This window comes from Oncorhynchus tshawytscha, unplaced genomic scaffold, assembly GCF_018296145.1.
Source record: "Oncorhynchus tshawytscha isolate Ot180627B unplaced genomic scaffold, Otsh_v2.0 Un_scaffold_4_pilon_pilon, whole genome shotgun sequence".
Taxonomy (NCBI): Eukaryota; Metazoa; Chordata; class Actinopteri; order Salmoniformes; family Salmonidae; genus Oncorhynchus; species Oncorhynchus tshawytscha.
The window spans coordinates 1,055,775-1,082,003 of record NW_024609834.1 but is presented as its reverse complement, the minus strand read 5'-3'; the positions used below and the strand labels follow the sequence as shown (position 1 = coordinate 1,082,003).

Below are 26,229 nucleotides of genomic sequence, written 5' to 3'. Positions count from 1 at the left end.
GAATGAAATGGGTAAAAGGAGATGGAACTAAACATGCTGCTGGAGAAAGGCTGGTACATTATGTGAAGTAAACATGCTGCTGGAGAAAGGCTGGTACATTATGTGAAGTAAACATGCTGCTGGAGAAAGGCTGGTACATTATGTGAACTAAACATGCTGCTGGAGAAAGGCTGGTACATTATGTGAACTAAACATGCTGCTGGAGAAAGGCTGGTACATTATGTGAACTAAACATGCTGCTGGAGAAAGGCTGGTACATTATGTGAAGTAAACATGCTGCTGGAGAAAGGCTGGTACATTATGTGAACTAAACATGCTGCTGGAGAAAGGCTGGTACATTATGTGAAGTAAACATGCTGCTGGAGAAAGGCTGGTACATTATGTGAAGTAAACATGCTGCTGGAGAAAGGCTGGTACATTATGTGAAGTAAACATGCTGCTGGAGAAAGGCTGGTACATTATGTGAGGTAAACATGCTGCTGGAGAAAGGCTGGTACATTATGTGAAGTAAACATGCTGCTGGAGAAAGGCTGGTACATGATGTGAACTAAACATGCAGCTGGAGAAAGGCTGGTACATTATGTGAAGTAAACATGCTGCTGGAGAAAGGCTGGTACATTATGTAAACTAAACATGCTGCTGGAGAAAGGCTGGTACATTATGTAAACTAAACATGCTGCTGGAGAAAGGCTGGTACATTATGTGAACTAAACATGCTGCTGCAGAAAGGCTGGTACATTATGTGAACTAAACACGAAAGAAAGAAGGAAGAAAAAACTAAATACTGAAAATGAAATACTGGTAGCTACAGGTCAGTATGACCCAGACATAGGTGGAGGAGGAGGGAAAGAGCAGTGAGGCAAGGGATTTCAGACACACTCTGGGGAGACCCTCCGGACAAGGCTAATCTACTCTCTCCCTCATTCAATCACTCTCTCTCTCCCACTCTCATCTTCTCTCCTTTACTCTCTCTCATCCCTCCCTCCTCCAGACACACATTTTCCCACCATATTGAGGAGAACAGTCAGAGACACAGCACGTCTACAATTCTAGACATTGGGTCCTGAGAGAGACATAACCTTAAATCTTTCAATCTCTCTGTCTGAGCCACTCCCAGTGAGAGAGGCACTACTTGAACAAACAGCTATCAGCAATGGAACACGCCACAATGTTTTTATTTATTTAACCTTGTTTAACTAGACAAGTCAGTTAAGAACAAATACTTATTTACAATGACGGCCTACCCCAGCCAAACCCTAACCCGGAAGACGCTGGGCCAATTGTGCGCCGCCCTATGGGACTCCCAATCATGGCCGGTTGTGATACAGCCTGGAATCGAACCAGGGTCTGTGATGATGCCTCTAGCACTGAGATGCGGTGCCTTAGACCGCTGCGCCACTTGGGAGCCGTGTAATCTAGTGCTCAACATCCATTACTGACCGACCCACTGGTCAGCAGCAGAGGGATACAGGGTGGTCTGGCTGCTGAACATCGGCTCTGGACGATCACAGCAGCATCTTCTAGTACATGGTGCAAATCTCCCTGTTACATCAGTGCATGATTGATGCAAAAGACTGAGACACGGATATGGATCTGAAGAGACGATTTATCCCTGAGAGAGTAAGGGAGTGCACCACAAGAGGCAAGTGATGTATTAATTCAGGATAAATGCAGTATTCATCATTAGCTACTCAGAGCCAGACTGAGTGAATGAAATGAAACCTCAAGGCACCCTGTGTCTACTGCTCTGTACTGAGTAGGCCTGACTGATGCCCCTTCACAGTTTGACTAGAAGAGCACAACTAAAAGAGAAGTTAAAGAGGTTGATAGAGTGGAATGGGAGTGTGCTGCATTGATAAGGCATTGGAGCTAGAGTAAACGCTGGGCCTGGAGCAGCACAGATAGGGCCGACAGCTGTGCACTGGAACACAGGAGACTGGGACAGAAAGACAGACAGAACACATAGGAACAAAGGAAAGAGTTTAGGATAAGAGATTGTCTGTAGGGTTTTGGTCTTAAACATAGAATACAGGTAAGCAAGCACGGACACATGACACACCTACGCACACGCGCACACGCGCACACATGCACACACACCTCCCCCTGGGGGGTTATTGCTGTTTCCTGAGAATGAGCTGACAAACCAACTGAGATTGACCATCCAGTGTGGTGTGGGTGTGTGTTTGTGCAGAGAGTCAGGTTGTCCACTCTCTCTGTCTGAGTATTGATGGTTAATAGTGGTAGCCCCTGCCCCCTGCTCCTCTGACATTCACCTGCTACTATCTCACCAGTCACTCCCCGTTCACTGCTGTGCTCTACTGTGTTGTGAGGGAGCAGGACTATTACTGCTTATGTATCCTTATTTCCACGTAAAACCCACCACTGGTGTGCGTGGCCAAAGGGCTCTATTTTCATGTAATCAAACAAATGTAAATGCCTAGAGTTTGCTAAACGGGATTGGCACTTGGAACCGGTGCTATGGTCAGACGACATAAAAATAAATCACTTTGGCCATGTACACCAGTACCTACTGTAAAATATGGTGGTTCATATTTGATGTTATGGGACTATTTTGCTTCCACTGGTCCTGGGGCCCCTGTTAAGGTCAACGGTATATCATGAACTTTACCAAGTAAAATCAACATTTTACAATGGCCATCTCAGTCTCCGGACATGAACCCCATTGAAAACCTGTGGTTTGAACTGGCAGTCCATAAGAGCAAAGGATATGAAGGATGTGTAAAGATTCTGTATGGAGGAATGGCCTAAGATCCCTCCCAATGTGTTCTCCAATCTCATACAACAGTATCGTTATCCCCGCAAGGTGAGGTATTGAAAGGTATTGGAAGAGGGGTGGCAATAATTTTGACCCATATCTTTTTGAGGAAAAAAACATATTACTTGTTTGACAAAATCTCTTCCTCTGAGCAATTGTATTAGAATAAAATATGATTTGTGAGATATCAATGTAACAAATGCTTTTTACAGAGGTAAAATATTAAGAGAACGGGGAATAGAAAAAGAAAACAGGAGATGAGGAAGAGAGGAGGACATAAGAGAAGAAAAGAGAGAAACAATTAAATCAAAAAGGAGAGAAGAAGAGGTAACAAGAGGTCCAAATGACTCCCTCCATAGTGTGTATCAAAGCAGTAGTGTGGTCCAGTGTATGACAGTATATTTTAGAGAGAGAGAACGAATGCTGGGCAACAACAGCTCTGGCATGTTTAAACAACAGATTAGCATTAATCTGCCTTTCAAATCAGCCCAGGTTACAGGTGTTTACTGTGATTACCAACCAAACGCTATTATTATAATTACTCACTTAGGCTCCTGGCAGAGAGAGAGAGAGAGAGAGAGAGAGAGGGGGGGGGAGAGAGAGAGAAGAGAAAGAGAGAGAGAGGGGGGGATATATGCATACCATCCTGCCTTTTCCTGGTGGAAACACCTGCAGGTAATCAGATTAAATGATAGATTGAACTAATCTCTTTGTGAAACAGGAGAGGACGACAGGAGGCTGCAAACAAGAGGGTGCTTTACTCTAAACACTCGCAACAAAGGAAGTACATCTTAAGACATGTGTGTATGTGTATGTGTGTGTGTGTGTGTGTGTGTGTTTGTATCAGAGACATTCCTCTTTTGGTTTTTCACAGACTAGATTCATCTTTCTGGAGGCGGAGGGCCGTTTGGTGTGGGATGGGCCAGTATAGACTGCATGGCTAGAGACCATCTGGACATCTGCAGACAGAACCCACAACATCCTCGGGCTAACTTTGAGCTAAATTTCATCTAACTTTGAGCTAAATTTCATCTAACTTTGAGCTAAATTTCATCTAACTTTGGCAAAGAATCCAATATTTTTTGCTCATTGCCACAGAAGAGGGACAGTTAAATCTAGAGAGCGAATGAGGGACCAGTTATAGTCTCTTTGTTGACGTCTTTATTCAAAGAAGGAGAGCTTTTTGGCCACTCAGAGCTTCGGTACCCTCTTCCACTGAGAGAGAAAGTGGAATGATTACTGTATTTGACAATGATATAGCCCCAGATTCATCTCACTAAAACACCCCCTATGTCTGGAAGAGGAGCACAGTCTACAACATCTCTGACTGCTTGTCTGTCCTAAACAATGTACCTCAGATGGCATCCTAAAGGTCTTTGTTCTCGAGAACCCCCCCACAACCCACCTCTCTCTCCTAACCACCACATTCTCAGTCCAAAACCATCATACATTCAACTGACTTTTAATAATCAGGTATAGTATGACCCCGCTGTAACCATGGTGACACATGACCCTCATAATTTTCAGCGAAGATTATGAGTGTGTGTGTGTGTGTGAGCCTCCTCTCCAGTCCCAGTCACAGCTTTGTCCCTTTATCGTCTGTCTGAGCCCAGGAACAAGGGGCAGAACAGTAATTGGACATTTCAAAGATGAACAGCATTCATTAGGATGGTTAGTGTTAATTAGGAGCATTAGACAGTAGTAAGGTGACGAGTGACAGTGGGGGTGGCAGTGGAGGGTGTGTGTGTGTGTGTGTGTGTGTGTCCTTCCCCCCCACCACATCTCTGTCTCTAGCAGAGGATACTGTTCAGGGAGATCAGGATGTTCTCTGTTAGAGATACCTTAAAATGTCACTGTAAAAGTAAAAACGCTAAATTAAAAGGTAGTCAGAAACTGGCGTCTGTAATTAATCCAACTAGCCCTTTTAATATGGCATACCCAGACAAAGGAGAGTTTATCTTTTTCATGTCACTCTAAATTGTTCTCAAATGATCTAGCAACCCTAGTCTATGACCATGTCCAAATCTGTCACAGTGAACTACAAGTCAAAAATGTGAAAGCACTACTTGAAAAGTGAAAAACTCTTCCTAACTTGACTTACTAACCACACACAGAATGAAAACTGTGAACTGCTGAGGGTGAGAGCCCATCTGTGAACCCCTCTACACAGGACACATCCTATTTAAGACAGAAACCAGCCCGGCTCCTTCCGTTCCTGACCCTTTAAGAAGGACAGTAAAGCATCAGCTCAACACTAGAGGAGAAAAAGGGGGGAAAAAACATCTAGGGCAAATAATAAGCTGTCAATCAGAGCAACCTCAGGAGAGCTGTCAGGGGTTTAGCTGTGATTGACAGGTGTGACATTTGCTGAGTCGACCCCACACTGCAGTCTGAGATCCTCACAGGAGGAGACATCCACCTGGGCCAAGAGCTCCCCAAAACTTATTGACACTCTCTCTCTCTCTCTCTCTCTCTCTCTCTCTCTCTATCTCTAATTTAATTTCAGGGGCTTTATTGGCTTGGGAAACATATGTTTACATTTCCTAAACAAGTGAAATACATAATAAACAAAAGTGAAATAAACAATAAAAAATGCACAGTAAACATTATACAGTTCCAAAAGAATAATGACATGTTATGTCTATATACAGTGTTGGAAGGATGTGCAAATAGTTCAAGTAAAAAAAGGAAAATAAATAAACAGAAATACAGGCTGTATTTACAATGACGTTTGTTCTTCACTGGTTGCTCTTTTCTTGTGGCAACAGGTCACAAATCTTGTTGCGGTGATGGCACACTGTTGTATTTCACCTAATAGATATGGGACTTTATCAAGGCTGGATTTGTTTTCAAAGTCTTTGTGGGTCTGTGTAATCTGAGGGAAATATGTGTCTCTAATATGGTCATAGATTTGACAGGAGGTTAGGAAGTGCAGCTCAGATTCCACCTCATTTTATGGGCAGTGTGCACATAACCTGTCTTCTCTTGAGAGCCAAGTCTGCCTTTGGCGGCCTTTCTCAGTAGCAAGGTTATGCTCACTGAGTCTATACATAGTCAAAGGTTTCCTTAATTTTGGGTCAGTCACAGTGGTCAGGTATTCTGCCGCTGTGTACTCTCTGTTTAGGGCAAAATAACATTTTAGTTTGCTCTGTTTTTTTGCAAATTCTTTCCAATGTGTCAAGAATTTAACGTCTCTTTTCTGGATTTTGATAATTAGCGGGTATCGGCCTAATTCTGCTCTGCATGCATTATTTGGTGTTTTACACTGTACATAGAGGATATTTGTGCAGAATTCTGTTGAGTGGACCACAGATCTCACAACCATAAAGGGCACTGGGTTCTATAACTGATTCAAGTATTTTTTGCCAGATCCTAATTGTTATGTCGAATTCTATGTTCCTTTGACGGCATAGGAGGCCCTTTTTGCCTTGTCTCTCAGGTCGTTCACAGCTTTGTGGAAGTTACCTGTGGCGCTGATGTTTGTGTGTTCTAGGGCAATGGTGTCTAGATGGAATTTGTATGTGGTCCTGGGAACTAAACCTTTTTTGGAACACCATTATTTTGGTCTGACTGAGATTTACTGTCAGGGCCCAGGTCTGACAGAATCTGTGCAGAAGATCTAGGTGCTGTTGTAGGCCCTCCTTGGTTGGAGACAGAAGCACCAGATCATCAGCAAACAGCAGACATTTGACTTCAGATTCTAGTAGGTTGAGTCTGGGTGCAGCAGACTGTTCTAGTGCCCGCGCCAATTCGTTGATAGGGTGGGTCTTAAGCTGCATCTGTCTGTTTGTCTGTCTGTCTGTCTGTCTGTCTGTCTGTCTGTCTGTCTGTCTGTCTGTCTGTCTGTCTGTCTGTCTGTCTGTCTGTCTGTCTGTCTGTCTGTCTGTCTGTCTGTCTGTCTGTCTGTCTGTCCGTCCGTCCCAATTCGTTGATAGGGTGGGTCTTAAGCTGCATCTGTCTGTCTGTCTGTCCGTCCGTCCGTCCGTCTGTCTTATACATATACACTTTCGCACAGCACAGCACAGAACACACACACACACACACACCACACACCACAAGTCTGTCCTAGAACTAAGATAAAAAGCAGTCCTAGAGCTAAGAGAAACCCACTGAATGCCAAAACGTCCTAACACACCTTCACTGAGAAGTCTGACTAAAAAGCAACAGAGAGAAGGGGTGGGTGGGTTTAAAGACAGAGCTGCTGTGAATACAGAGGAGCAAGGAGGCCTGCTGCTATCAGAGCCAGATAACAAATAACAGCCATTAACAGAGAGCTGCACAGTGTCTCAGGGCTAATGCAGCAGAACTAAAGGCACAGATATGGCCCACCCCTACTGCAGCTCTTCCTTTGTATATGGAAATGTACTGTGAAGAAATATGAGTGTATGAGTGTTTGTTTGGGGTTTTGCGGGGGGTACAAGTGGTATACAGATAGTGTGCATAGTGTGTGTGTGTTGTCTGAAGGACATCTATGTGTTCATTGGTAGGCACCTCAGGTCTGTAAGTGGGAATAAATGGAGTGTGAAGCAGGAGAGCGGAGGGGGGGGACTTTGAGAAGACAGAGTGTGTGTGTGTGTCCTTTGTGGTGGCCAAAGATCACCTGGGGTCAAACCTAATTTTCCTGCAGAATTAATTACCAGATGCACACACACACACACACACACACACGTCTGGTAATTGTGTGTGCATCTGGTAATTAAAGAAGACAGTGTGTGTGTGTGTGTGTGTGTGTGTGTGTGTGTGTGCGTGTGAGTGTGTGTGTGCCTGCCTGTAGGGTTAGATTTTTCCCTGGTGTCAGTACTGTAGTCCTGGCATCTCTGATGGGGTCACTGGCACCACACAACAACACACACACATACATTCACCCCCATTACCCCACTGTGCTGACTGGGAGCTTTTACAGGACAGGCTGCTCAAACGCTGACACACTCAAACTCCCTCTGTCTCACTCTCTCCCTCCCTCTATTGCCCTTTTACTCAATTCCTCCATCACTCTCTCCCTCACTGGATTGAACTGGACATTATTTTCAGTGTGTTATCGTTTCTGATCATGCACTCTTAAAAAGCATGTCAGCTCCACTCTGGTGACCTAAGCACATCTGACAACAAAGACAAAACAAGCTCTAGCTCCTCCTCCTCCTCTAGCTCCTCCAGCCTCCTCTGGTGCTGTTGCCACAGTGTTCAAACAGGAGCAGAAGTAGTCTCCCGAAGCTGTTATAACCCAGGAAGTTTAGACTGTCTTTTCTCTCCTTTTCTTGTCCTTGACATAACGATGAATGAGAGATGTATGAACGTATTCATCTTCAGGCTTTTATGTGCAATGCCTTCCCTTGATATTCCATGTTATACTACAATAGAAGCACCCGGGGCCTCTCTCAGAGCAACACTAAGGCCCGCAGGTCTCAAATCACACCTGTCTGACTCATCATAAATCCATATGTAGCGCTCCTGCTAACTTGTCAGGAAGTAGTCTTTGGTTGGGTACAGATGACAGGGTTGTGTATGTGCCTGTTGGTTTGTGGAGTTGGAAAGGGAGTGTGCGTGAGAGAGATTCTATGTCTGTTTCGCCTGGGTGTGTGCGTTTTTGGGTTATAGTGTGTAGTGTACTGTGTGTTTGTGTGTGTGTTTGTGTTTGTATTAGGGGCCAAGATATACATCTGTATGTATGGAGAAACATTTAGCAACGTGTATCATGTGTGTGTGCGCTCGCGTTGACTTAAGTGTGTGTGTGTGTGTGCATGCAGTGTAGTGTGTGTGTGTGTAGCAGGGAGCTGGTTGGGTCCCCTTGCCGCCCTGGGGCTTCAGAGCCCATTTCCCATTGTGCAGTGTGATAAGTTTCTCTGTCAGATCCTCCCAGCACCACTATATTTCTGATAAGCTCCGCTGACAGTTTTCCAGACCTCTGGCACAGAGATCAATTTGAGATTGATTCGGAATGCCCTGCTGGGCCGAGCTGGGAGATCAATTTGAGATGGATTGTTCACGCCAGGGGGCAAACGGCACACACCTCTCTCTCTCTCTCTCTCTCTCTCTCTCTCTCTCTCTCTCTCCCTTACTTGCTTTCTTTACCTCCCGTCACACTCCCCCCTTTCTCCTCATCCCTCTCTCCCTCCCTTCTGATCTATCTTTTTCTCATCCTCTATCACTCTCCCCATTTCCTACATTGCTCTTTTCTCTCTATCTCTCTCTCTCTCTCTCTCTCGCTCTCTCTCTCTCTCTCCTCTCCCCCCTCTCCCTCTTCCGGGGTGTGTATGTGTGTGTCAGGCAGACTGAGGAGCAGTAGGGGTAGGAATGACTCCATTAGCTCAGGGCCAGCTCCTGTGGAGTGATAAGCCTCAGGCCACCACAGATAACTCATCTGGCTTGGTAATGTACACACACACAGACCACAGAGAATACGAATGGATACCCCCCTGGCCTCACAAACACACGCACAAAGAAACACACACACATAGCTTAGGCCAGTTCCATTCTCTCCAGCCAAGTGACCATGGTCAGCCAACCTCCTAGCCTGTCACCCCAACTACATTCTGAACTTATCTTAAGTCATCAGGCCCAGGACAGACCCATCTCCATCCCTTTATCCCTCCTTCCCTTCACCCCATATCCACTCCTCCATCCTTTCCACCAATACATCCCATCCATCTCTGCATCCTACCACCCCACCATCCATTCACCCCATCTGTTCCTCTAATTCCCTCTCTCTGCCTCTACTCTCTGGCCCAGTGGCCAGTGTTATTACCATATGGAAACCTTCTTCCTCTATCTCTAACTAGACCCTGACCGTATCTCTATCTAGACCCTGACCTGAGCACTATATAGACCCTGACCTGATCACTATATAGACCCTGACCTTATCACTATCTAGACCCTGACCTTATCTCTATCTAGACCCTGACCTTATCTCTAACTAGACCCTGACCTTATCACTATCTAGACCCTGACCTTATCTCTATCTAGACCCTGACCTTATCTCTAACTAGACCCTGACCTTATCTCTAACTAGACCCTGACCTTATCTCTAACTTTACCCTGACCTTATCTCTATCTACATCCTGACCTTATCTCTATCTAGACCCTGACCTTATCTCTATCTAGACCCTGACCTTATCTCTAACTAGACCCTGACCTTATCTCTAACTAGACTCTGACCTTATCTCTAACTAGACCCTGACCTTATCTCTATCTAGACCCTGACCTTATCTCTAACTAGACCCACATCGTATCTATATCTACATCCGGACCTTATCTCTATCTAGACCATGACCTTATCTCTAACTAGACCCCAACCTTATCTCTAACTAGATCCTGACCTTATCTCTATCTAGACCCTGACCTTATCTCTAACTAGACTAACATCTTACCTATATCTACATCCTGACCTTATCTCTATCTAGACCCTGACCCTATCTCTAACTAGACCCTGACCTTATCTCTATCTAGACCCTGGCCTTATCTCTATCTAGACCCTCACCTTATCTCTATCTAGACCCTCACCTTATCTCTAACTAGAACCACATCTTATCTCTATCTACATCCTGACCTTATCTCTATCTAGACCCTGACCTTATCTCTAACTAGACCCTGACCGTATCTCTAAATAGACCCTGACCGTATCTCTAACTAGACCCTCACCTTATCTCCAACTAGACCCTGACCTTATCTCTAACTTGACCCTGACCTTATCTCTATCTAGACCCTGACCTTATCTCTAACTAGACCCTGACCTTATCTCTAACTAGACCCTGACCTTATCTCTATCTAGACCCTGACCTTATCTCTAACTAGACCCTGACCGTATCTCTAACTAGACCCTGACCTTATCTCTAACTAGACCCTCTATCTGACCTTATCTCCATACCACCTCTGGTACCCACAAAACTGACTGGGACTGTTACTGTAGACAACACTGACCTTTACCCTCAGTCTAAGGATGTGGAACATTACAGTAGGAAGGCTGCATTTATGGAACAGAGGAGGAGGAAGACGAGTGTCCGAGCAGTGTAGTGTACAATGTTTGGGCCACCTGATATGGTTCACTTGTCTGATCTCAGAGAGCCCTCATTTACCCATTAACCTAACCCTGTTAGCAGTCAGGACCATACATAATCTAGACAAACACAGGGAGAGAAGTGAGACAACAAATCCCAGAGATTAACCTTACACCCCTGGCTTGTGAACCACCAGGGAATGGGGCTGATGTCATGAGCCGTAGCCCAGTGCGTGTGCCCTTGGCTGGGTTGCCCATGCAGCCAGAGTCCCTGCAGGGAAATGGAACCTCGACACCTGGGTGCCTCTATAAGAGCCTGTCACCACTCTATTAATCAGACTGTAACCTGGACACCAGGCCTGGGCTGAACAGTAACAGGACCCAGCGCTATGTGACACCTCATTACACTAAAGGTTTTATTCTCTCTCATCCCGGGAGTGACCACCCTCACCTCCCTAATATCACACTAGATATTATATTATATTATACCCACCACATGCCTACCCTCCTCTGCCCCCTCTACTTCCCTTTTTTGGCCACCCTCATCCCCAAATAACACACTCGCTAATCCCCCATGGCACCTTCCTACCCCGTGCCCCCTCCCTGCCCTCCCAGAGAGCTCTGGCCCTAACAAGCCAGTCTAATAGGGCGGTGTAGTATTTTAGTGGGCCATCGGCCCCAGCAGCTGCCCCTATGCCCTCCTTGCGCCCACCCCCTGACCCCTTCCCCTTTCCGAGCCTGTGAAAGATGGGTCTGATCTATTACTACCCCCCCCATCCAAAGGCCAGCCCCCCTAGTAATGAACACAGATGATGCCACAGTAGAGGAATGGAACGCATAGAGGGAGAGCAGAGTGAAAATATATATGACCAGATGCCTAGCACACACTGCCCTGCATTCAGTCAGACCCTCCTCTCCTGCCTCATCTCATTCTCCCCACTGAGGGAAAATGGAGCAGACAGTAATGGCCGGTGTAATTCCAGGGTCCAAGCTGGACCTTCATATTTACAAATGAATGCTTACATGGCCACAGAAGAGTGCTGATGAGTGTTGAGGGTTTAGAGTTGCAGTGACTCCCTATGGGCTCAGATGAAAAGGCAGGGAATTATTACTGTAAATGTCCATGTTAAAACTCATAGCATATACAATAATTACACAATAACAAATGTGATTGTAATACAAATTGATTCTACATTTCTTTGCTTTCACAAACACATGAGAAGCTATAGTTTGGAGCATTTGTGGTTCCTAAAGACGTTACAAATGTATTGGAAACAAGTTATCAAGTCATGTTACATGCCATGGAACATGTTAGAATTGCAAATGGAAAATGTTCATTTTGTGAATTTCCAGTAGGGAGAGGTAATAAGCAACATTTGTGGCTCTATGCAAAAAACAAGGACACATTTGGAGTGTAGTTCGTCTTCACTCCCCTGGGCAGTTGTTTCATCCTAGTGATTCAGGGCTCTGAACTATGTCTTAATATACTCTCCATATTCCTCAACCTTTATAAATTCACTAACTAAATCATCTGCTGTTCCATAAAAGCACAATTAGAGAGAAGAGCTGTATGCTCATACAATAATTTACTGCTTACATGCTCCCTGCGCTGCCTCAAACTTCCAGCTCAGTGTGCCATGGGAATGTGTGTGTGTGTGTGTGCGTGTGTGTGTGTGTGTGTGTGTGTGTGTGTGTGTGTGTGTGTGTGTGTGTGTGTGTGTGTGTGTGTGTGTGTGTGTGTGTGTGTGTGTGTGTGTGTGTGAGAGAGAGAGAGACTGTTGGCCTTTCATAGCACCTGAGTCTCTGTGTACAGGACAAACAGTAACGTGAGCTTTTGTAGCGGTGCACTGGAGCGAACGTGCAATGGCAGCTGTATCTCTGCCTCAAACAGTGTGAAACTGTGCCCCCATCCCTCATCCCACAGCTGGGCCACGCAGAGCCACATAGCCCCTGCCACCGCCTGCAGTCCTGGAGGAAACAAACGATGACAAAACCCATCCACTGTCAGGGTCATTCAAGAGCACTGTCTTCAGTGAGACAGATGAGAGAGAGCGAGGGAGAGCAAGAGAGAGAGAGACAGAGAGCCATTGCTTTGCCAATACAGCCCTTGAATTTAATTAAAAGAGAGAGATGGAGAGAGAGAGAAAAAGATAGAGGCTATAATATGATGTGATGTGTGTGACCAGGTGTGTTGCTAGGTGTTTGATGTCCATTCTATTTGAAGTGTCACACTGGACTACATGTATGAGCTGTGTCATGGTGGGAATGCTGCCTGCCTGAATGTCAGGTGTCTCTCTGCTATCTTACTCTCTTCTACATTTCATCACTGAAGTGTGCATTTGCTGTGTTCAAAGCCATGTCTATGTCTGTTATCCCAGGTGTGTTACATGTCTTGTCCATATCAATGGAGACCACTCTGTTGGAGAGAGGTGAGGGTGACATGTGCAGGGGGGAGGGGACTGGGGTAGTGTGGGAGGGGGTGGGCATGGGAAGAAAAGGGGCTCCTTTGGTATGAGAGGACAGCGGGTTGAGGGTTAGGGTTGTGATTGAGGCTATGGTTAGGGTTGAATCCAGGATGTGGACATGAAGCTAGGGTAAGGGTTTTGGTTGAGGGTTAAGGTTGCACGGGGAGTTGGACAAGAAGCTACGGTTACGGTTAGAGTTGTGGTTGAGGCTTGGGTTGAACTGGGATGTGGACTTGAATCTAGTGTTAGCGGTTAGGGGACAGGGCTGGTCAGACAGAGAGGGTGTGGTAGAGAGCGGAAAGAGGGAGGTGTGATGCAGATTAAAGGCACCTGAAGGGCAGGGTGTGGGCGGAACATTCCTGCTATAACCACAAACGATACACCAGGGTGATTTCCATCCTTGGGGGGATCCCTGGAGCTCCCTGGGATGGACAGGGAATACTGGCATCACCATAGTATCCAGACAGTTTTAAAAAGAGAAAACAGAACATCCTGCTTCATTTCACTCTATTGTGAAGGGTGGCAATATACAGTATTTGACCATGACTGTATACTATTGCTGTCCTGATATGACATACCTGTATATTCCTCCAGCTATCTCAGCACAGTAACTCTAGTGTAGCTGCAGCGCTGCCTATCCAATGGCTAACAGTTAACCATAATCAGATCCAATCACATGCATGCACTTTATCAACAGATTGATTAAGACAGCCCAGATAGAAGGTATGCTCCACAACATGTTAGCGGAGTGGAACTGACCTTCCACAGAGTTGCATGCTTTTCCAGAGAACGCATAGCCCCTCTTTGATTATCTCTTTTATACCATGACTATAATTTAACACATTTGCTGCTAAAAATGTGTTCATTTGCAGGTAGAAATGTGTTCAATCTCCACTGCAGTAGGTAGAAAGTTTACTAGATAGCTACAGTAGTTGCCTTGGTAACCAAACAAACAGACTTGCTAGTTTATCGAACTAAACTTTTGTGGAAAATTTGATCCAAAGATTAAGGTAGAGACTATTTAATTGTATAATAGAAAAATCTTCAATCAAGCAGCTGCATTGGAGATCCATCTCTGATTCCACAGGGAACAACTCAAAGAATAAATGGCTACATGTCTCTTAATAGGAGGTCATAATACAATCATACTGTTTACGCAACAGATATTTTCTAAGAGCAACAGTTCCAGAACACAATGGCCTTGTGTTAGGGTGTCGACATAACAGGAGTCTACGCAAGGCATAACATCACAGTTCAAAACAGAAAATGTTCCTTGAGAAGTTACAACAGCTCACCCCAAATTCTGCTACAACTAAACCATCAGTCCTAGCTTGCTATCGGGAAAATCGAAATCAACAATGCCAATAATGTTTTCAAAGCGACTTTTGCTTTCAAACATAGAACATGTAAGAATGAACTAAAGCCATTTAATTCTACCGTGCAAATATACCGTGCCTTATAGGGAAATAATGCACGCTCTAAAATATCCTTCAAGCCAATCAGAAACGAGTGGTATAAATGATTATATAGGGTAACAGATATTGCATTGGCAAATATGTGTGTGTGTGTGTGTTTCTCTGGTTTATCCCCATTTTTCAACAGGGGCAAACACACCCAGCAGCAACCTTAATGCTTTACCCACAACCAATCACCAGCTGGGATATTTACCACGGCAACAGGGGTGCTGCTGTAGGGCACACATAACAGAGAGAAGAGTGGGTGTGTGTGTGACACGCAGGTTGGCAGTCTAAAGTGATGTGAACGTGTATAAACTGATATGAGACTCACCCATATGGATTGCTGCTGGGTCTCTTGCTGCCGGTCTTGGAACGGCTGGACTTCAGCTCTCCACTCATGCTAATGTCTGTAAAGAATAACACAACCATAGTCAGGTGTGAAAAGGCATGGCACAGTATGGCATAACTCGCACCAGCACTACGAATACCAGGCTGTTTCTGCTTTAACCAACCATATCTTTTCTGTTTTTACTCTAGCAATTGACTTGGTTGTTGTCTTCATGTGGCATGAAAACGACAGTGGTTGGCAGAAACAGACTGGCACCGATGCCGTCTATCTACACACTGACACTAACTGTGTCTCTGTTGGCACCAACTTAGCATCAGAAACAAACATGTCTGTACATCAAGAGACTCTTGTCACAGCACATTAGCTCACTGGCGTTGAGACACATGGCACTGGTCATTCCGACTTGCACACATATTTGCGCACGCACGCACGCACGCACGCACGCACGCACGCACGCACGCACACACACACACACACACACACACACACACACACACACACACACACACACACACACACACACACACACACACACAAACAAACAAATACAAACAAATCACACAAAAACACACCATCCCCGTGGCTCAATTATACAGGAGCCATCTTGATTATTGCACATGCCAGAGCAGCTCTCCCTCTATGGCGTGTGAGAGGGGATGGTGGTTCAGAGAAGAGGGAAGAGAAGAGAGGCCATTCTAATATGGACAGATGGGAGAGGGGACTAAAGCATGACTGAGCCGGCTGCAGAGAGAGAGATGTGATGGGGGAGTGTGCATCTTTGTGTGTGTGGTGGGCTTGTATTATTATCATTGTGGGTACTGGAAAACCCCAAAAGTACCCACAAGGATGGTAAAACAAGGAAAATTCCCAGGTCCCCATGAGGACAAAGGCTATTTTAGATTTAGGGTTAGGATTACAATTAGGGTTAGAATCATGGTTAGGGGTTAGGTTTATGGTTAGTAGTTAGGGTTAGGTTTGGGGTAAGGTTTAGGGTTAGGATTTTAAATTAAAATACATTTTAGGTCCCCACAAGGATAGTGAAACATATGGTGTGTGTGTGTGTGTGTGTGTGTGTGTGTGTGTGTGTGTGTGTGTGTGTGTGTGTGTGTGTGTGTGTGTGTGTGTGCATTTGTGTAGGTTTGCCCTCCCCTTTTTTATATCCTGACCAAGCCTATTTGCCTGTCCTCCAGGGTCTGGGTGTGACCTAGGTCTCCTCCACCTTCATGGCCCGGATCAGGCTCTCCCTGGTGGGGTTGGCAGGGTGGGTCAGGCTGGCAAAGTGGCAGTACTCTGGAGCTCAGGCCCAGGGCCGGCCTCGCCTCCCACAGTGACAGCATGTCTGATAAACGGAGCTGTGTTGCCTAATTGCCCTCCGTCTGTCACAGGGAAATGTATGGGCTCTCAGTCTGCAGAATTTTGACAACGTACCCCGCCGTCCGCTGCCTCCTGTCCACATCCAGTGGCACACATGGGTCAACAACCACCTACAGACAGATACAGTATGCACAAACAAGTAAAGTATACACACTGCTGGTAGGAATATGCCTTGGTGAACGACATTTCTAACTATTTCATGTCTTCTGAAGAGACATTTAGAAGAGCATTTGAAACCACCCCCCAAGCCCACAGCTATACCCTATCAAAACGAAGTCAGAATAAGCCATTAGTAGCATTGAGATGCATCACTATAACATTAACCCCACAGGCTTCAGTAGTGACTACAACAAGGCTGTGGGAATAGTGTACCTCATGTTTTGTTTACTGAGCTAATCGATTACACGATAAAGTCTTTACAGACAGACAGACAGAGCCCACGCATCCTGCTCTACAGGGGACCAGCCTCAGGAGAGAGGGATGGCAATTCGATTTCCCTACTGCCTTCTCCATTGGAACACAAAGCAGGATGCCTCTCAACGCTAAAAAATACAACTACAAAGCTTTCAATGTCTGCAGGGGACAGAACATGATTAGCGTACCAATAATTTTGACTTTGCTGTTGATGTGTTCTTTTGTTTGGCTGTTTGAGATACTTTTCAACTCGTAAGCAACCTGACCAGTGGTGAGTGGGTGGTTTGAAGTACAGTAGACCAACATGGAGCCTAGAGGAAACCTATCACTCTCATGAACCTGGTTGTATAAGTTCAAATAACCAGCAGTATGACAGGCTCTGAGCTTGGGTAATGAGACAGGCTCTGAGCTTGGGGAATGAGACAGGCTCTGAGCTTGGGGAATGAGACAGGCTCTGAGCTGGGGGAATGAGACAGGCTCTGAGCTTGGGGAATGAGACAGGCTCTGAGCTTGGGGAATGAGACAGGCTCTGAGCTGGGTGAATGAGACAGGCTCTGAGCTGGGGGAATGAGACAGGCTCTGAGCTGGGTGAATGAGACAGGCTCTGAACTGGGTGAATGAGACAGGCTCTGAACTGGGGGAATGAGACAGGCTCTGAGCTTGGGGAATGAGACAGGCTCTGAGCTGGGGGAATGAGACAGGCTCTGAACTGGGGGAATGAGACAGGCTCTAAGCTGGGTGATTGAGACAGGCTCTGAGCTGGGGAATGAGACAGGCTCTGAGCTGGGGGAATGAGACAGGCTCTGAGCTTGGGGAATGAGACAGGCTCTGAGCTGGGGGAATGAGACAGGCTCTGAGCTTGGGGAATGAGACAGGCTCTGAGCTGGGTGAATGAGACAGGCTCTGAACTGGGTGAATGAGACAGGCTCTGAGCTGGGGAATGAGACAGGCTCTGAGCTGGGGGAATGAGACAGGCTCTGAGCTGGGGAATGAGACAGGCTCTGAGCTTGGGGAATGAGACAGGCTCTGAGCTGGGGGAATGAGACAGGCTCTGAGCTTGGGGAATGAGACAGGCTCTGAACTGGGTGAATGAGACAGGCTCTGAACTGGGTGAATGAGACAGGCTCTGAGCTGGGTGAATGAGACAGGCTCTGAGCTGAGGGAATGAGACAGGCTCTGAGCTGGGGAATGAGACAGGCTCTGAGCTGGGTGAATGAGACAGGCTCTGAGCTGGGTGAATGAGACAGGCTCTGAGCTGGGTGAATGAGACAGGCTCTGAACTGGGGGAATGAGACAGGCTCTGAGCTGGGGGAATGAGACAGGCTCTGAGCTGGGGGAATGAGACAGGCTCTGAGCTTGGGGAATGAGACAGGCTCTGAGCTGGGTGAATGAGACAGGCTCTGAACTGGGTGAATGAGACAGGCTCTGAGCTGGGGGAATGAGACAGGCTCTGAGCTTGGGGAATGAGACAGGCTCTGGGCTGGGGGAATGAGACAGGCTCTGAACTGGGGGAATGAGACAGGCTCCGAGCTGGGTGAATGAGACAGGCTCTGAACTGGGGAATGAGACAGGCTCTGAGCTGGGTGAATGAGACAGGCTCTGAACTGGGTGAATGAGACAGGCTCTGAGCTGGGGGAATGAGACAGGCTCTGAACTGGGGGAATGAGACAGGCTCTGAGCTGGGTGATGAGACAGGCTCTGAACTGGGTGAATGAGACAGGCTCTGAGCTGGGGGAATGAGACAGGCTCTGAACTGGGGGAATGAGACAGGCTCTGAGCTGGGTGAATGAGACAGGCTCTGAACTGGGTGAATGAGACAGGCTCTGAAATGGGGGAATTAGACAGGCTCTGAACTGGGGGAATGAGACAGGCTCTGAGCTGGGGGAACGAGACAGGCTCTGAGCTGGGGGAATGAGACAGGCTCTGAGCTGGGGGAATGAGACAGGCTCTGAACTGGGTGAATACACGTGTAACTGTAAGTCGCTTTGGATAAAAGTGTCTGCTAAAATGGCATATATTATTATATTCCCAGCTCCTGAACCATTAACAGATTACCAAACCATATTCCCCGCCCCTGAGCAATCTACAGACAACCAAACCATCTTACCCACTCCTCAGCCATCTCAAAAATACCAAAAAGGCTGTGCTTACATAGGCAGCCCAGTTCTGATATTTTTGGGGGTTGGTCTTTTGACCAATCACATCAGATCTTCTCATATCAGATCTTTTGCAGAGCTGATCTGATTAGTCCAGAGAGCAATTAGGGGGGGGGGGATCTGAATTGAGATACCAAAAGTCTTCCACACTCCTGAGCCATATACAGCTGACCACACTGCATGCGCCTCCCTCCGAGCGAGACCAACTGTCACTCATCAGGAGCTGCCAATCAGTGGGAGCACTATCTGGGCGCGTTCTGCTGCCAAGTCGGTAAATTGCATCAACAAATGATGAATTCCTGCCAGTTCACGCTAGGTTAAACAAAAGTGTTACAGTTGTCCACAAAAAAAAGGACACTGCCGACTGAAGTGGAAAAGGCTTCAAATTGAACAAATAAATGTTTGGGGGGTGTTGTGCTAATAATCGGCATCTACACGGGAGGTGTGAATTGCAGACAATTACCACGTGCCATGTGCTCAGATAGAAACCGTAGCTATTAGCCCAAACAAACAAAACCATGTTTTAAAGTGGCACTCCAGTCAGCTTTTCACCTCATTTATCACCTGATTTACAAACAGCAGTGGTGCCAGGGTAAAATAACTATGGAAGCCACACCCCCCCATAACCTGTTAATTCATATGCCTTGCGACTGTGATATATAGGCCTAAAGGCCGAGACAATAAGAAGACAAGTGAAGTCCACAAAGCATATTGCATGTACAGTAACAGACAGTTGCATGATCTACAGCATGGTCAAGCAAGTTAATGTTTCCCACATTTTCGGACCACTAAATAACTATTGATTTAGAACCACAGAGAGTTACTGCAAGCCGCAAGGAAAACAGAAGCTGCCTCCCCTATTCCTGCACCATTTCAACTTCAACATTTCAACATCATCAAATCACCTACAGTATGCTTAGCCTAATACAGTGACAACAAAAAGATACCAAAAATAATTTTGTCCAATCAACATAAGCTAAATATGATGTGGCTGTCCATGGTTCTGATTTCTGTGCATGTGTGTTTGTGTGCATGAGCATCCGTGCAAGTAGAGAAACATGTTGACTCACCTTACTTGTAGAGAAACGCCAATGCCATCCTCCTCTCTTTCATGTTGAAGAAATGGTCTATGACTGTCATGCAGTACAGTCGTGGCCAAAAGTTTTGAGAATGACACAAATATTAATTTTCACAACGTTTGCTGCTTCAGTGTCTTCAGATATTTTTGTCAGATGTTACTATGGAATACTGAAGTATAATTACAAGCATTTCATAAGTGTCAAAGGCTTTTATTGACAATTACATGAAGTTGATGCAAAGAGTCAATATTTGCAGTGTTGACCCTTCTTTTTCAAGACCTCTGCAATCCGCCCTGGCATCCTGTCAATTAACTTCTGGGCCACATCCTGACTGATGGCAGCCCATTCTTGCATAATCAATGCTTGGAGTTTGTCAGAATTTGTGGGTTTGTGCTTGTCCACCCGCCTCTTGAGGATTGACCACATGTTCTCAATGAGATTAAGGTCTGGGGAGTTTCCTGGCCATGGACCCAAAATATTGATGTTTTGTACCCCGAGCCACTTAGTTATCACTTTTGCCTTATGGCAAGGTGCTCCATCATGCTGGAAAAGGCATTGTTCGTAACCAAACTGTTCCTGGATGGTTGGGAGAAGTTGCTCTCGGAGGATGTGTTGGTACCATTCTTTATTCATGGCTGTGTTCTTAGGCAAAATTGTGAGTGAGTCCACTCCCTTGGCTGAGAAGCAACCCCACACATGAATGGTCTCAGGATGCTTTACTGTTGGCATGACACAGGACTGATGGTAGCGCTCACCTTGTCTTCTCCGGACAAGCTTTTTTCCAGATGCCCCAAACAATCGGAAAGGGGATTAATCAGAGAAAATGACTTTACCCCAGTCCTCAGCATTCCAATCCCTGTACCTTTTTCAGAATATCAGTCTGTCCCTGATGTTTTTCCTTGAGAGAAATGGCTTCTTTGCTGTCCTTCTTGACACCAGGCCATCCTCCAAAAGTCTTCGCCACACTATGCGTACAGATACACTCAACACCTGCCTGCTGCCATTCCTGAGCAAGCTCTGTACTGGTGGTGCCCCGATCCCGCAGCTGAATCAACTTTAGGAGATGGTCCTGGCGCTTGCTGGACTTTCTTGGGCGCCCTGAAGCCTTCTTCACAACAATTGAACCACTCTCCTTGAAGTTCTTGATGATCCGATAAATGGTTGATTTAGGTGCAATCTTACTGGCAGCAATATCCTTGCCTGTGAATCCCTTTTTGTGCAAAGCAATGATGATGGCACGTGTTTCCTTGCAGGCAACCTTGGTTGACAGAGGAAGAACAATGATTCCAAGCACCACCCTCCTTTGGAAGCTTCCAGTTTGTTATTCAAACTCAATCAGCATGACAGAGTGATCTCCAGCCTCGTCAACACTCACACCTGTGTTAACGAGAGAATCACTGACATGATGTCAGCTGGTCCTTTTGTGGCAGGGCTGAAATGCAGTGGAAATGTTTTTTTGAGATTCAGTTAATTTGCATGACAAAGAGGGACTTTGCAATTAATTGCAATTCATCTGATTACTCTTCATAACATTCTGGAGTATATGCAAATTGCCATCATGCAAACTGAGGCAGCAGACTTTGTGAAAATTAATATTTGTGTCATTCTCTAAACTTTTGGCCACGACTGTACATGCTTTTATTTTTTGTTGTCCTAGGCTACCTGGCTAAAATGCTTGCTCACTAGCCTAACTTCCTTTCATGGGCAACTTTAGCTAGTTAACATTAACCTTCTACAACTAGCTACATGTTGAACTTCCATTCTCTCAGGCCAGGGGCACAACAATGTATGAATTAATGGTTGGATCAGAATCACCATTATAATCATTGGCCAGTATGGAGAATTAATGAAAACCACAAGTCCATATCCCTATCTCCATCCAAGGCTGATTTAGGAAAGAGACAAATTTAGCTAGCTGGATAGCTAGCCACTGGAAGATTTTAAAAAACACAACAATTTTCTGTCAATTACTTTCAATGGGATTTGATAGGAGGGAAGCCAAATCCAAGCTGGCTTCCCTTGACACTTTTTTTGGTGTGCCAGAACCATTCACAGTTGAGCTCGCTCAGTATAGCTCAATGCGGTTTGGCAAATTTTGTATACTATTTTTGTCATGGGGGGGCCAGACGCTCGCTGGCTTCCCTTGCCTTCAATGCTGAGGAAGGCAACAATGTCATACTTGTTTGGACCAGACAGCATCAGATAGATGGCCTACACATATAGAGACATAGGCGCGCTTTCTCCTGTGATATACATTCAGCCTCTTGCGAATTGAAGGAAAATTATGAAACACAGAGAGACGAAAGATCTATCTTTTTTTCTTGATACATTTTTTTTTAGGGGAAGCCTGGCTTCCCTTGGCATCCATTAATACGCACCACTGTTTACAAAACAAAATGCACATATCAATAGGTGGTCCAGGTAAGTCATGACATTGCAGTGGTGGGGTGGGGCATTCCTCTTTTGTCTCTACTGCTCCTCAAGCAAGGGGTAGGCCGATGACATCACGGGTTCCCATCAGAACAACTCATTGAATGCCCTACTCCTTGAAGTTCACAGTTGTGTCTAAAAAGCACAATTTTACTCAAAAAATGTTTTACCCTTTAGTGTCTGCACTTTACAGTATTTATACTAGGGATATCACTTTAACAGTAAACGTTCCTACATTTCTGGAGGATGTCTTTAAAATGTATGTGCATCCAGGTGTACTTATGTGGGTGAGTCAACTTATTTGAATGACATTATTTCCCTTTCCTGCAGTCAAATGACCAAATCGCCCTCTAGCGGCTTCATGGGTGGAATATTATTAATATTTTTCATAAATCCATAATTAATATGGTGTTTCTATATCAAACACTTTTGTTATATTTCAGTCTTCTGTGATGCATATAAAGTCTAATATTGGGATGCATCTCAAAATGTAATACACTTCAACTGTATATCTGACATGGTACAGGTGTGTTATTTTGTTTAAGACCATAACCATCTGTGTGAGGTGTATACTTTTGTTTCAAAGTAGATTTGCCAAGAAACACTGTGAGCCTGATTTAGCCCACTGCATTTTAACAAAGTGTGCTCCATTTGAAGTAGAAATAATTTTTTACATAAAACTTTATTACATAAAACTAAATATTTAATCATTTTAAAACTACAGGAAATTGATTGACTGCTATGTTAAACAACTGCAGTCATGGCTGCTTTGGTTGTCAACAGCCTTGTGGCTGTTGTAATATTTTGACTGTAGAAAAACCATGTCTCTTAAAATACGTCCTCCAGTGATTTATTTTACTTTTCCTGTTGAAGATAAAAGTTGCCCCTGATCGCCTTCTCACTTCCGTCTCTGCATTTAGCTATTCAGATATTCTGTATCTTTATTGATTTTGTAAGAACAGACATTGCAATGTTTTCAGCTGATGGCAACCTACAATGGTGTTATGCAAAGTGTGCTTGTCAAACATGATGTGAGTAATTTTGCCTTCCATAACCAATGCTACGATGAGAACATGTACTATATATAAATGGCTTGTAACACAGTCAAATGCAATATGACAATAAAACTCAATTGGTTTCAAGGAACAACAACAATGACAGGGAGAGATGAAAGGAAACAAAAGCAATACAATGCAATTAGCTTTCCCACTGTGATCTCAATCCAAACACATTCCAGGATGCCTCTCAACACTAAAAACATCTAAAACACTACCACAAAGCTTTTAATGTTTGCTGGGGATAGAACAGGACTAGAGTGACAAGAGTGACCATTTTTGACATGTATGTGTTCTGTTGTTGTTGTCTAAATGGCAGGCTTCCAGAGGGGGCATTAGCACTATGGGGGTGGAAGAGCATTTTGTGTTGAGGGGTCTGTGAACAGAGGACCCACCTGCACAGAGGACATACACAGATTGAGAGTCTATTAAGGAAAAACCAGGGAGGATGCTAACAGACTCAAAGGGACTCAAAGTGATCACATACACATACATGGATGAGGCTATAGGACCGTCACCACAGTGCAGCCAGTGCACACACGAGTTGCCCAGGCACCCTGAGCAGATTAATCAACCCAGAGTCAGGATGTGGGATGGACACACAAACACGTGTAGGGTTGCAAAATTACGCTAACTTTCCCAAAATTCTGTGGTTTTGCAGAAATTCCGGTTGAAAGATTCCTGAAATCAGGAGAGAATAAGCAGAAATTCCGGAAACCTCCAACCATGATTTCTAAAAAAACAGTGAATTTTTGCAAAGTTCCTAGGATTTTTCAAGCCTACAAGAGATGGTACTTCATAACATGAACACAGGTCTACAGTAAAAAACAAACAGTCATCGACAAGATGTTCTATGCATATTTTTCTATTTAATTCCTTATGGAATTTCTGATTAAAGTACAACAGCAGGGGTAGGAATGAACTATTGTAAGAAACACTAACTCCACTTTTTCAACCCCACTATTGATGTAACATGGAAAACACACAAATTCCAATTCAGTTCCTAATCTGACAAAATGAACAATGCATTGACCTCGATTCTGATGATCCCTTGTTCATGAGTTTATCTCCACAATCTCTGTGTTGAAGTCTGTGAACATGATGACAAAGAGGCCAGAAAGGGTGGAGGACTCGGTATAGAATCCAATCAACCACGAAACCAGGAAACTAAAACAGAGATGCGTCATCAAACAAGCGGCTGCAGACAGTGACTCTGTCAGTGTGACCAAAACCAAGGTCACATGAAATGAGTTGTAATCATAACCACAGGATTATAAATCCATAATCCCTACTACCGTGTTCTGACTGACTGTTGGCTCCTGCCTCTCCCACCGACCTCTACTCTGCCTCACCACCAGCTATGGTAAATGCTCATATCTAAAGCCAGCTTAATCACATTACCTGGAAGAGAGGAGGATATGCATAAGCAAAAACATCTTACTTGGAATTAGGCTTTGTTTTTTATTAGTATTTTACTCAGGCAAATACTGTGACTTCTTAAACCCGGAGTCAAGCCCCTGATGTGGAAAATATGATGTAACGAGAGCAATGAGAACTCTGTGGAGTGGAGTGACATTTTGGCAGTTTTGTGCACTCCAGGAACAGATGAATTGTGGGGGATCCTGCACAGCGTGGAGCCCTGTGTGTTTTTGGCAAGTGGCACCGTCTATCACACACACGAGGCTGGCATTCTGCAGTGGCAGAGTGGGTAGTTTGTCAAACGGGACTGTTAAAGCACAGCCCACCTGCCTGCCTGTTCACATCATGCTGACACACAATGCAAAGTCTCTACCATCGTGCTGTTCTCAGATCTGACTTCCTGGATCACTCCCATCTGCTTTCTCTGACAGGAGTCCTGGTCCATTTGATCTCAGATCAGAGTCTGCTGACAGGTTTCTTACTGACGATATCACAAGCTGAGCAACCACCAACATCACTGTCATAAAAATAGGCCTAACAAAGCAGCATGACGGGGAGTGGGCGTGAGAGAGGGAGAGAGAGGATGGAGAAAAATACGGGGGAGAGACAGTTGAAAGAGAGAGAAAGGGGAGTAGAGGGAGAGAGAGAGAGAGAGAGTATAGGGTAGAACGACAGTAGAGAAGGTACATCACAGCAATCCTGACAGTTAAAAGAGAGAGAAAGGGGGCGAGAGAGAGAGAGAGAGCGATAGTATAGTATAGGTTAGAAAGGTATATCACAGCGATCCTGACAGTTGCATTATTGCCCTTACAAAACATCACATTAAAAAATCACATTAAAAAAACACATGATTTTCAGACATGTGTGAACAAATCACATAAATTGCTTATTATTTTGACATTTTCATGGTTTTCGGACATGAGTAACACATTGATGGCCACATTTTCAGGTTAGCCTAATGTAACTATAAATGTCTTCTTATGTCATCAAAGAAAGTGTGCATGTTCAAGATAGCATGCAAAGACATGACATTATATTCCCATTTGAACTGTGTTGTGCTTTTAAATGGTTGAAAGCGCAGTGATAACACATTTAGATGACAACTAAACCAGGAATATGACATTCTTTTTACATTGGAATTTGGTTGAGCCTTTAGATGGTTGAAAGCATAGTAATAACACATGTAATTCAACAAACTTCAGCCTGTCTTTTTCGTGGGTAAATAAAGGTTGAAATTTCATTGATCAACGTCTCAACCAAATATG

General features: G+C 45.0%; 1 protein-coding gene across 1 annotated transcript in view; it reads right to left on the bottom strand.

Moving 5' to 3' along the window:
* Positions 1 to 26,229, bottom strand: part of LOC112263753 (RNA-binding Raly-like protein) — a 61,822-nt gene that overhangs the window by 24,675 nt on the left and 10,918 nt on the right. The window contains exon 2 of the mRNA XM_024440312.2: positions 15,020 to 15,095. Coding sequence (XP_024296080.1) covers positions 15,020 to 15,095 — 76 coding nt within the window. The remainder of the gene's footprint in view (positions 1 to 15,019; positions 15,096 to 26,229) is intronic.